We start from the raw sequence: 13,324 nt of genomic DNA on the forward strand, positions 1-13,324 counted from the left end.
CAGTTCTGGGGATGGAATCACCTGAGTTGGCCATTTATAAGCGTCGGAAAGCAATGAACACCTCGAATTTGGATGCCATGTCTTTGATTAAGGAATGCCTGCATGAGGATTTCGAAGAAGCAAGATGTGCTTGGGAAGGACCTGCTCCAGTCACAGAAGTGCGTATTCCGGTGCAGGAGCTCATGGATCCGGTTGCGCAGTATGCATTGAATGCAGTGATTCTCTTTTTCCCGGGCAAGATGCCTAGTGCACAGGATGTGGGACAATGGGTTGATTTCTTGCTTAAGCGTCAAGCAGTCCGGGGTGTTTATTTTGGAGCAAGAGGATTCTATGAGGTCTTGTTAGCAGACATGGAAGCTAGAGATGCTTTGTTGGAAATGTCTCCCCTCTTCTTCAATACGCAAATGACTCATGTTCTTCCCTGGGCTCTTACTAAAGATTATCAGAGCCTTATTCGACATAAGTGCCCGGTTTGGGTTGAAGTGGTGGATTTTCCTCGTACTTGGCGTCATTTTCTTCCTTTGTTGGCTGCTCAATTGGGCAAAGTGATTTGCCCCCCGAAGTTGGATGCCAATACAAATCGTTTTTGTATTCTATGGGACACTGATCTTCCTGCTCCTACGGGCATTACCGTTGATTTTGGGGACACAGTGGTCGGAAAGCGACCATTCAAGCTTAAATGGGGGAAATTTGCCAATTCCTGTTTTCGCTGTGGCAAATTTGGTCATATGCAATCTGAATGTTCTGAACCAAATCTACAACCCCCTCCTTCGGCTGTCCCTACCCCTCAGACTCCTCCTCCAGCGAAATCTTCCCCTGAGGCACAATCTAAAGGTGCTTCCGCATCCACATCAACAACTGGACTAAATAAAGGTAAAGGGAAGCAGTCTCAAATGCCAAGTGTTCCTGCTTCCCCGAACATCAAAGACAAGGGCAAAGAGAAGCTTCCTGCTACTCAGGCGTGGATAGTACCCAAGAAAACTGTCAAAGCACGTACTCTTACCATCTTCTCGCAATTATGTGCCCCCCTTGAAGAATGTTGCTCAGCAAAAACTGCCTTGTAATGATAACTCTTCCTTGGCTCAGGCCTGGGATAAAGTTGTTCGATCTTATAAGGAAGTAGTTACAGGGGGCACCGCTTCAACGTCGGAAGGCCATCACTTGTTTCCTCCACATTCGAGTTTTGATTTGGCAGCCGATGTTTCCGCGACAGATGCGGATGTGCCCATGGGCACGAGTTCTTAAGCTTTCTGTTGGTTTTCTCGCCCACTGTATATACCATTTAAGATTCATAGTTCTATACATTGCATTTCATATAATGTGCGCGGATTATGCAATCAGGATAAATGGAGGCTAATCTGGCACTATGTACATACTTGCAAAGCAGATATTGTTGTTCTTCAAGAGCATAATCAGCATAATTTTGCCGGACAAACTTCCTATTTTGCGGGATATTGGATAGCTTATGCAGGATCCGCTGGATACTCTGGAGTGCTGATGCTTGTTCGCCATGAATTATTTCCCATGTTGGTATTCAATGATCCAGCTGGCAGATGGATGGTCATTCAATGTATTATCAATGGGGAAGTTTTTGAGTTTGGTGGTGTGTATGCATACACAGCCTCTACTGACAGGGCTCGTTTGTGGCATGCCATCTCCTCTTATTGTTGGCGTTCTAATGCATTTCTTTGTGGCGATTTTAATAATGCTCCAAATCATGTGGATAATACTACTGGACATTCTCACATGCTTCATGTGGAACGACAAGCTTGGGATCTCTTTCAACACACATGTAATGCCTTGGATTTGTGGCCTCTGTTGCAAGCCAATGATCCAGGATTCACATTTCAGCATAACGCTCGATCAATGTATCGTGCTCGTCTGGACCGATGGTATCTCTTTCAGATGCAGCAGTATGATGATTTTGTATGTGATATGTGGATTGATTACTCCTTGTGTCTCTCGGATCATGCTCCGATATGCTTGAAAATACAATTCGGTTCATGTTCTGCCAATGATTCATTAACTAGAAAGAGACTTCTGCATGTCAATAATGCTTATCTTAAGCATGAGGTTTTTCGCAATCTGATTGTGGATATTATTTCGCCATTGATCTCTCAAATGCATGTTGATATGGACACAGCATGGTTTCGTTTTGTTATGCGGGTTCAATGTGTGATCCAGGATTATGGCAGACACTATTTATCGCATTTCAGAGAGTAAGTTCAACAGGCCAAAGGCACTTGTCAAAGTTTGATGCATCTGGCTAACACTTCATCTCTTACTGAAATCCAGATGACAGAGTTGCTTTCTGCTCGTGCTTTGTTGCATCGTAATGATGAGAGAAAATTGGCAAAGTGGCAGACTAGAGCTCGCCAAAAGGCTATAGCGGATAAAGGATGCACTTCTAAACAATTCTTTCGTCATCTACATCTTTCTAGGCAGTCTCAAACTATTAAGAGGATTAAACTCCCGACTGGTGATTGGACTACCTCTCGTGTGGGGCTTGCACGGGCCATGGAATCTCATTATGGCAAGATTTTTGAGGCCTCTTCTCTCACGCAGGAAGGTCGAGAGGCTCGTCGCTTGTTTTTATCTCAAGTTGCACCGATTTTATCGGCGCACCAGGCTCAACTTTTGGAAGCCGCCTTCACGGAAACAGAATTGTATGCCAGTTTGTGTGATTTGGGCCGTTGGAAATCTCCCGGTTGGGATGGCCTTACTGTAGAATTTTTCTTGTCGTTTTGGCACTACCTGGATCAGCCACTATTGTTAATGATAAACAGGGCATGGGAGCAACAGGTTTTGCCTTCATCTTGGAAAGAAGGCTTGCTCAAGTTGATTCCAAAGCAAGCACTTTGTGAAGAGTTCTCGCAATGGAGGCCGATTACGCTCATGCCTGTGGTTTATAAATTGCTGGCTAGCTTGTCAATAGACTTAAAGGGTTTTTGCATGATGGTTTGCATCCATCTCAGTATGGCTTCATTCCATGAAGGCAAATTACTGATAATCTAGCAAATGTCATCATTGGCATGGAGTATGCGAAATACACTCGACAAGATGTATTGGTCATGCAGGTTGACATTGAAAAGGCATTTGACACTGTTCTTTGGGATTACATTGCAGATACCATGCTTCGGCTGGGATTTGGGCCTAAGCTATCCTCTGTGGTTTATTTCTTGTATGCTGACAGTACCTCTGCCGGTTTGTTGGATGGTTTTCTCACAGATCCTTGGCATTTGGGACGTTCAGTAAGGCAAGGTTGTCCTCTCAGTGCTTTGCTTTATGCGATTGCTACTCATCCCCTGCTTATGTATTTGGAATCTTTGACTTCGTCTGGAAGATTGCAGGGCTTGAAATTACCCTCTGGGAAACATTTTATTGCGCAAGCTTATGCAGATGATTCTCTCTTTATGCCCCGCAATCACCAAGATGATGTGGAACAAATTATGCATACTCTTCATTTGTTTGGATTGGCAGCAGGCCTCAAAGTGAATTTTCGTAAATCCAAACTATTGGCTCTGACTGAGTATGATTGGCATAAGCTGCTTTGGCCAGGCGAACTTGTTCCTCCGAACATTATAGTTCGTCATTTGGGTTATCCGCTGGGTTGGACTGTATCGGCTACACGGAAATTGGATTGGGTAGCCGAGCGCTTGCACTCCAAGTTACATTATTGGAAGTTGTCCACTTGGCCGCTTCATGTGCGTCTTAGAATTGTGCAATGCATTCTTGTAGCTTATGTGCAGTTTTATCTACCTTTGCTATATTGGTCTCAATCCCGCTTGAAGTCCCTTATGTCAAGTATATTGGCGCATTTCTGGCACACTTCATCTCGTGGAAAGGGCCTCAGATTGTTATCCATGGACAAGTTATGCTCTCCTAAGCGCCTTGGAGGCCTGAATATTTTGGATTTGAGACGTCATGTTTTGGCTAGGAAAGCTATGCTTTTGCCGGTTTTGTTGGATCAGCAGCAACCCTGGACTCTCATGGTGTCCCATTTGTGTCGGCATATTGTCACGCCATTCTATGGTCATTGGCAACCCACATACTGGGATCTTATATGTGGAAAACTTGAAGGACACATTCCGGGATGTCCTTTCACTTCTTCTCTCATTATTGATTGGAAGGAAGTTACTTCACATATGATATGGCATGGTTCCCGATCTTTGATGGGCAATTCCCTGCGGCTAGAGAGTTTGCATTGGAGTCGTGTATTTTCTTCCACTTTGGTTGACCGTTCACCTCGTCAGGCATATTTTCTATCTCAAAAAGGAATTTGTCAGATACATCAGGTGGTGGATGACACTGGTCAGGTTCTTTCCTTCTCTGTTGCCGCGGATCGTTTTCAATTGGGATCCCATTATTCTCATCTTTGGACAGAAATTCAGCGGATGATTGCTGATATTTCTCCTTTACCTCGCTTGACTGTGGATTCCCGTCTATCTGATTGGAATCTTGGAACCACTGCTATGAAATGTATTTCAGCTGGGACAGTTTATGCCCTCTTGCAATCGGATGCATGGATAGTCAGACATGGTAATCAGCTATGGTCTCTCTCCAAATCTTCAATGTGGTGGAAACGTACATTGTTTCGCATTTGGAAAAGTCATCTGCCTCTTAAAGAACGCCTGTTCTTGTGGCGCTGTTTGGTTGGTGCTCTTCCTGTTGGTAGCTTGTTACATGCACGTCATATTGCGCCTTCACGTTGTGTCCGATGTAAAGCTACTGAGGAGACTGTCCCACATTTACTATGGGGTTGCGTATGCTCTAGATCGTTCATTCGCCGGGTCTCGACTGCTCTTCGCCTTCGTTTCCCTTCGGGCATTTTTCACAGATGCTTTTGGCTTTTTGGGGTGTTACAAGCATCACAGTCTCAGTTTGCTGTATTTTTCAGCTGGGTCCGATTCTGGGTCTTTTGGACCATATGGCATGTTCGGAACAACCTCATGTTCCAAGCCAATGACATTGTTCCCTTCCATTACTTCAAGTTCTCGCTTGGTCACGCGCTTCATTTTGCTTATGATGCTGGGGACATCACTCTTGATGCTTATAGGATTTACTTTGATTGCTTCTAGGTAGTGAAGCCTATAGTTACTCTTCTTTTTCTGGGTTTTCCTCGCTTAGAGGTTTCCCACTTGTAAATAAAAAGTGTGGTCTTTTTGGTGGGTTTTCCTCGTTTTGAGGTTTCCCACCTGTAATTAATGACATGAAGCTTTACAAAAAAAAAAAAAAAGTTTGTCCACCGACCCATCTGATGTATACTTGGTCTTAAAGACCCACTTGACACCAATGACTGACCGTTTTGACGGCCTCGGAACCAACTCCCAAGTTTTATTCTTCTCTATTGCATCCAGTGTCACCTCAATGGCTTTCCTCCAAGTATCCTGTGAAAGGGCTTTCTTTACAGAAGTGGGCTCTTTGTCCCCCATGATACGAGACATCAAAGCATAGTTTACCTGTAAGAGCTTTGCTGAATGACTTTTGTCATGAACTCTTTGCGATCTTCGAGGTCCATCCTCTGTGGTCCATTCGGAGGGAAGGTCCATTAACACTGGACTCCCGAAGGGTGTCTAACAACCACCTGGGTACTCAAACAAAATGTGGAGCCTCCTGCTGCTCGGGCACTCATCTCCAGCCACGGGCTCAACCTACTCAACTGACTGAGGCTGTCCAGCTGGAACAATCGACTGGGAATCATCATCAGACTCATCTGGGTCTCCAAGAAGTGGCGGCTCATCAACAGTGGAAGCTGGAACATGCGCATCAAAAACCACATCTCTGCTGATGACAACCTCGTTCCGCTCCGGGTCATACAACTGTATCCTTTGGAAAGTGAGTTATATCCCACAAAGATAAGCTTCTGGGACTTCGTGTCAAGCTTCCCCCTCAGCTTCTTTGGAATGTGAACATACGCATCACTCCCAAACACACGAAATGGGAGACATCTGGTTTCTTGCCAAAATAAGCCTCAAAGGGAGTCATGTTTGGTATTGAAGTCGTCGGAGATCGGTTGAGGATATGGACAGCCGTAGCCACAGCCTCTCCCCAAAGTGGACGAGGAAGATCACGATGCTCCAACATCATCCTCGCCATCTCCACCACAGTCCGGTTCTTACGCTCAACTACTCCATTCTTGGAAGGCGAACCTGTATTAGCTAGCTTCCGCTTGATGCCATGTTCGGCACAAAACCCCACAAACGCATCGGAAGAAAACTCTCCTCCTTTGTTAGCCCGAAGAGTCTTTATCTGCAAGCTAGACTCTTTCTCCACCATCACATGCCACTCCTTGAACCGAGCAAAAGCGTGGTCCTTCTAGGAAAGGAAATAAACCCAAGTGAATCTGCTACAATCATTAACAAGCATTATAAAATACAAAGAACCTCCCAAGGATGGGGTCTGCATAGGTCTACACAAGTCAGTGTGTACCAACTCCAAAGGTTTCGAAACCCGCTTGGAAGCCTGCTTCGGAAAAGATTCCTTGTGTTGCTTACCATGAATGCAAGAACTATAGTGTCCTTGCGTGCTGCCAACATCTGGCAAGCCAACCACCATCTAGTCCCGGAAAGCTCGCCGCAGCGCTTCCACATTCAAGTGGCCAAACCGAAAGTAGCACAAGTCACCGATCTGAGTGCCTGTAAGAGAGGAGAGTGCTGAGAGTTTGTAGATACCGTTCTCCACTCCGCCTTCCCAAACAACTTGGCCTGTTTCTTTGTCCCTTAGAGCAAATGCTCCTCAAACTCCACCCGGAAGCCAGTCTTGCAAACCTCATGCACTGACAACATATGAAAACCAAGTGCGGGGATGTAAAGAACACGAGAGAAATGCTTCCCCCCTTTGCCATCGGGAATGATCTCCATCTGGCCCTCACTATGAATCGGTATAGTGGAATTGTCGCCAACGAAAATGCGACCTGACTGTCGTCTAAGATCCTGTAAAAACTCACGGGAAGGAGTCGTGCCTGGAAGCACCACTATCAAGAATCCACTCTCGAGTATCCCTGGCGGTGAAGCCAACTGCCTCCTCGCTCGAAGAAGATGAAGCATCTGTGTCCAAAATCTCCAAGTGCACAAAGGTTGGAGTCTTTGCAGCTGAAGTTGAAGAATCAGCACTCTTCTCATTATTCCGCTTGGGACACTTCCTCCAATAGTGGCCTTTCTCGCCACAATCGTTACAGGTCCGCTTGGCCTTCAGTTTCTCATGGTTTGAATCGGGCTTCTTCTTAGAAGACTTCTCCGACGAAGACTTCTCTTTGCCCTTGTTGTCGTTATGGCCTTTCGACTGTTAGCCAGTTAAGGCCTCAGAACCTCTGCCCTATGGAGGGTTCGTAAATCGCTCTTTCTGGTCCAAGACCATTGGGACAAGATCCTCCCACGTGATGGTGCTGAGCCTGCCACTGGTGATCAAAGAGGAGTAAAATGCTGAGTACTAAGAGGGCAAATGGGACAACAACGTGATGGCCATATCCTCGATATCTCTTTCCCTGCCTAGAGAACCTCTTGTTGAAGAGCCTGCAACTTGTTGATGTGCTCCCGCATCGTCGACGACTTTGCAGGATTCATCACTTGCATCTGAACTTCCAAGGAGATCCTCTTCATGGGTGATACCCTGTTGTACAGAGAACCCAAATGTTGCCAAATTCCTCTGGCTAGCGTCATATGCTTTATATGGTTGATCACCTATGGTGTGTAATTTAGGAAGATAAAGAACAGATGCGGGCATTGACACGATCCCATAACTGTGCTTGAGCCTCCCGTTCCTTCTGTATAGAGGGTAACTTCCCGTCTTCCAACTCCGGCCGTGGAACACCAACAACAATGAAATCAACCAAGTCATAAGACTCCAAAACGGACTCCATCATTACCTTCCATATGCCGTAGTTGTGTCAGAATGCATAGCGGAAATGAAGACAACTGCTGTAGAGAGCAATACACAGATGAAAGAGAGAGAGAAGCTGTGTAACTCTGCTATATACACCACCTAAAATCCCGGAAATTTACAATCTGGAGTGTGGGGGCAAGGGGCCATTTTATATGGCCCCTGGTTGCTGGTCAACCAGCCCATAAACAGGTCGACAACAGCTTGACTGCTCACCACGACTAGCAATAAAGTTAGTCGGCCAGCACAGAGGGAGTAGTCGGGTTTCACCAAAGTAGTCAGGCAGCACCTGAAGGCAGCCGATAGCCCATACACACCTCCAGAAAAATAGGAAAAATATACGGAGAGTGAGGAAAAATGGGAAGACACTAAAACGGGCGGGCACACCCACAACAGAGGCCCTGACATAGTGTACAGACAGGAGATGACTACGAACACTCCCTCTGAACTCCTGGATGTGGAACCAATCCCAGCGAGCTGGAGTGCCGCCGGAGCATAGCCTGAGGTAGAGACTTTGTGAAAAGGTCCGCCGCATTGTCCTCCGTCGAACAATAAAGAAGCAAGATGTCACCAGCCAAGATCTTCTCACGAACAAAGTGATATTGTATCTCTATGTTCTTGGTCCGGGCATGGAAGACGAGGTTCCGAGCAATAGCGATACAGCTCTAGTTATCGCACTGGATGACCGTGGGCTCCTTCTGTGGAAACCCAATCTCGCCAAGCAACCTCCACAGGCACACAACCTCGCAAGCAGCACCACAAGCAGCCCGGTACTCTGCCTCTGTAGACGACAAGACAATAGTTGGCTACCTCTTGCTGCCCCATGAAACAGCTCTTGAGCCGAGGGTAAAACTGTAGCCTGATGTAGATCTCCTCGTGTTTGGATCTCCTCCCCAATTTGAGTCACTCCAACCTTGGAGTCGAACTTGGTCCTTCGTTTCACCTCCAGTGGTGTAGAAGAGTCCAAGATCCTTCGTACCCTACAGATACTAGATACTGCAAGATCCGCAATCCTGCGTCCCAATGAGACTTCAACGTCGTCTGCATAAATGAGCTCATCAGCCCCACAGGATCGCTCAAGTCCAATCCGGTGTTCAATGGCAAGTTGCTGTTCAACCCTCGACGTCCCACTGTCTCCAAGCTTCAAGCCACCTAGGGCTCTGATACCATGTCAGAATGCACAGTGGAAATGAAGACAACTGCTGTAGAGAACAATACACAGATGAAAGAGAGAGAGAAGCTAGTGACTCTACTATATACACCACATAAAATCCCGGAAATGTACAATCTGGAGTGTGGGGGCAAGGGACCATTTTTGTTAGCATTATTCATCTCCTAGTAGCGTGCCCAAGTTGTGTATCAGGGTGCCCAAACTTATCCCGGGCAACACCATATTTTTCCCTCTGGTCAGGGCCCTTGGTTGTAGGGTTGGCCACCCATTTTCACATGTTTATTATTAGCTAGTCGTGGGTCTTTTTCTAGAGCAAGTCAGCCAGCTCCAGTAGGGGCTATATAAGGCCAGGCTCTTACTCATTTGTAGACACCTTGACCCGGGCTTCTAGGCCCGGGTCCTCCCTTATGGGAGTAGTTGTTCATCATGCCCTCACCTACGGGGACCACCCCTTGCACAGGGTTGATTGTATCATTGCGTCTTCTTCATTAAGCAGATTTGTTTTCTCTCTCTGTGCCTATGTCTCAGGCTTGCCGCTACGCACTTTTGACATGGTATTAGAGCACCGGGTTGAGGCTCTTCTACAGAACATGTTTTGGCGTTTTTTCTGAGAGAAGGATTTTTGCATTTTTGGTACTTCTGGTTGCAGAGGAGGGAGTGTTTTGGTCTCGTCTGCCACTTGGAGTGTTAGTAGGACAGAGAGGCATTCTTGGACCGAGGGATACATGGAGATCCGGAAACCTTGTATCTGGAGATTGGTGCTCAACAAGCTCAGAGATGGAGGCTTGAGTACCATGGCTGATATAGACATTGTGGGCCTCTAGGGTGTCTAGAGGGGGTGCCAACAGGCAGATAGTTTGGCGGTATTCTCTAAGGAGCGGATGTTTTCTTGGAGGTAGAGAGTCAGACGACATCCTTTCTTGGGCTGAAGAGGGAGCACATTGTGTGGACTGGTGCGATACAAATTGGGATGGAGATATGGACATCTGGTGGTTCCTTTTTGGATTTTGTTGGACTTCTGGATCGGGAGCAGTTTCTTGGAGTAAGTGGCAGAGGCGGGAGTAGATCGACTTCTGGACTTGCTTTGGAGGTTTCCTTTTCCAGCTCCTTGGACCGGTTTCTCTCCCAGGTTTTGAGAGGGGGTGTTAGCATTATTCATCTCCTGGTAGTGTGCCCAAGTTGTGTATCAGGGGTGCCCAGACTTATCCCGGGCAACACCATATTTTTCCCTCTGGTCAGGGCCCTTGGTTGTAGGGTTGGCCACCCATTTTCACATGTTTATTATTAGCTAGTCGTGGGTCTTTTTCTAGAGCAAGTCGGCCAGCTCCAGTAGGGGCTATATAAGGCCAGGCTCTTACTCATTTGTAGACACCTTGACAAGGGCTTCGAGGCCCGGGTCCTCCCTTACGGGAGTAGTTGTTCATCATGCCCTCACCTACGGGGACCACCCCTTGCACAGGGCTGATTGTATCATTGCTTCTTCTGCATTATGTAGATTTGTTTTCTTTCTCTGTGTGGCTATGTCTCATGCTTTCCGCTGTGCACTTTTGACAATTTTGTATGGCCCCTAGCTGCTGGTTAGCCAGCCCATAAACAGGCCGACAGCAGCTCACGACCATCAATAAAGTCAGTCGGCCAGTATAAACCCAGTTGGCCAGCACAGAGGGAGTGGTCCGGTAGCACCAAAGAAGTCAGGCAGCACCTGAAGGCAGCCGACAGCCCATACACACCTCCAGAAAAATAGGAAAAATATACGGAGAGTGAGGAAAAAGGGGAAGACACTAAAACGGGTGGGCACACCCACAACAGAGGCCCTGACATAGTGTATAGACAAGAGATGACTGCTAACAAGTTCTCGTCCAACTGTCGGTCCACCGGGAACGTAGGGAGTGTTGGGATCTTCACATGCTTCTTTGCCATCTCAAGGAAGTCTGCCATCTCAAAGGTTCACAAGGTCTTGTGAAGGGAGGGTGACTGGGAAAAAAGAAGAAGAAGAGGCTGCAAAGCCTTTCTTGTCGTTGCATAAAGGATCTTCTTTGGTCTTGTTGAGAGACCAAAAGTTTCCTTCGACAAATTTCACATTCTCTTAAACTTAGATTCCCAAGGTATTCTCTGTTTAGATTTTTTTTTGGCTTTTTGGCAAGTGGTCTTCTACATTGGATCATGCATGGCCCTTTCGAATCTGGACTAGATATTGGGCTTTGTGAACAATACGGCATGCAAGAAATCAGTTGGTTTTTCATTCCGTAAGGATTGCACTACTTTCGTCAATCCTTGTGTTAGTCTTTGTTTGACAGTATCCATCTGCATCAGATCGATGATGGCCAGTTGGCTTTGTTTTTTCACTGTTTTTAACTTGTGTTTGTGTGCTTCAAGAAGTTTGCCTCACTTTTGAGGGCTTCTTTCTTTGTACAGTGAAGGAATAGAACATAGCTTTTCACAAAAAAAAAGAGTATGTGTGCGCCCGTGCACATGTGTGCATGTGTGTATGTATGAATATCCATATGCATGCTTACAAGGACAATACTAAGCTAAATATTGAAATAAACACATTCCAACCTAAGCTCATGGTCAACTTTTTTTTTTTTTTTTTTGGTGCATAACCTATTTGTTTGCCATTTTAATTATGTAGGGTTGTTTGAAGCACAAGTTGGAGTTAAATGGCACTCAAGGGAATGTGGTTCATTTGGATGTTTGCGAGGACTATCTTGTTGTGGTATGAGATATCTTAGACATTTCAACTTCTGCAGTACACTTTTCAATTTTCTTCAAGCTACCCATGCAATTTTGTGGGTCACCTGAGATACTTCAAACATCTGTGGAAAGTCTTTAGTTATGAGGAATACACGATTCTGGATTTTCCCATAATTCAATCCATGAAGAGGGATTGACCCTGACATGTAGAGTAATGTTCCCGGTGACCAGCCCTATAAAAGTTTTCCTTACACAAATTAAACAGTGCATGCAAGGGAGGATAATGTCGTGGGTAAAGGCCTAGATATTTGCATGCCATTCCCTTTTTTTTGGCCTTGATTGTCAAGGCACTGCGCCTGAGATGTTGGCTTAGGCAATCTATTTCTGCTTTGCAGCATGAGGTTGATGGACAACATACTATGTGGAATGAGCATGGACGGCAGTTAGGAGATAGTGGTCATATGATCAAAATGGGATAGAGGGCCTGCCTCTTCCATAGGTGCATGTATGGCCTTTAAAGGCCTACCAGGACATGCCCAGGATAGTCGCAGTTCAGGCATCAGAGGAGGATTCTTCAACTTGACTCGGCCATCCCTCTGACCTTTTTTGGCTCTAAGTCTGACACTCTTATACACTATTTTGGAGTTTATTGAGGACATACATTGGTTGCCCTCTTACAGGAACTTGGATGGAGACACCTAGTGGAGGTTGAGGACATACATTGGTTGCCCCCCTTTAGGTGGTTGCCCTCTTACAGGAACTTGGATGGAGACACCTAGTGGAGGTTTAGGAGATTGGCTTTACATGGGTCAGTTGTCGATGTAGAGGTTCTTCCAGTTAGGATTATAGCTGAGTATGGGAAACATCGAATTATGGATCCCCTTCGCCATGGTCAGTGGTCTGTAGTGGAGACTCTGGAGTATGGTTGTTTGGTGGTTATTGTGCAGTGGGGTGGTGGACAGCGAGGATGGATTGATTCTTAAAGGATCTTGGAGAGGATTTTACATTTTTTATAATGGTAAAAAATGGATGCCATATTGGATCCCATCAAGGCATCCTACTAGGGAGACTAATCATGTTTTCCAAGCTTCTTTTGAAGGAGACTTTGGAGTTCTAGCAGAAGCTGTAAAGTCGTGGTTAATCAATGGAGAGGTGCCACACCTGTTTGCCAGTTTCTCCATAGAGTCTCTTAAGAATTGTCTTTGGGGATGTAGAAAGGCTCATAGAGTATGGCAGAGGAGCACATTGCGTATGTCTTTTGACACACCTTGGTGTGGTCAGACTGGGCGCTGACCAGTCAACACCAGCAGGACATGCAGCCGGACATACAGGACAGGCAGGTGGACAGGCTGTGGATGGGTGAACCTGTGCTACAAGGTTCCGATAGACCCTTTTAAACTTGTATCACCGTGAACTAGACACAACAGGATTTTCTTGTCCTTTGTAAACTTGTTACTGAAGAAACATTATTCTTCCAAATTATTATTTTTGAGAGAAATGTCTATTAAGTAATCCTACTTACAAAGCTTCATGCCGCCTATACAAGGGTAAGATCATCCTCAAAGATTCTCTTGAGATGTA

At 46.0% G+C, this 13,324-nt stretch overlaps 1 protein-coding gene and 1 pseudogene across 15 annotated transcripts in view; both read left to right on the forward strand.

Moving 5' to 3' along the window:
- LOC147607047 (uncharacterized) overlaps positions 1 to 13,324 on the forward strand; it is a 151,514-nt gene that overhangs the window by 16,511 nt on the left and 121,679 nt on the right. For 12 of the 15 annotated variants that reach the window (XR_015264913.1, XM_086791589.1, XM_086791598.1 and 9 more), the window contains one exon: positions 11,682 to 11,765. The exons of the other annotated variants lie outside the window; for them this stretch is intronic. Coding sequence is in view for 9 of the 12 variants with exons in the window: in XM_086791589.1 (XP_086647715.1) it covers positions 11,682 to 11,765 (84 nt within the window). In the remaining 3 variants the exon portion in view is untranslated. The remainder of the gene's footprint in view (positions 1 to 11,681; positions 11,766 to 13,324) is intronic. 15 annotated transcript variants of the gene reach the window in all.
- On the forward strand, positions 12 to 2,870 carry LOC147607049 (uncharacterized; annotated as a pseudogene).

Source organism: Cibotium barometz, chromosome 56 (genome assembly GCF_041138505.1).
Source record: "Cibotium barometz isolate CiBa-2024 chromosome 56, ASM4113850v1, whole genome shotgun sequence".
NCBI classification, from domain to species: domain Eukaryota; kingdom Viridiplantae; phylum Streptophyta; class Polypodiopsida; order Cyatheales; family Cibotiaceae; genus Cibotium; species Cibotium barometz.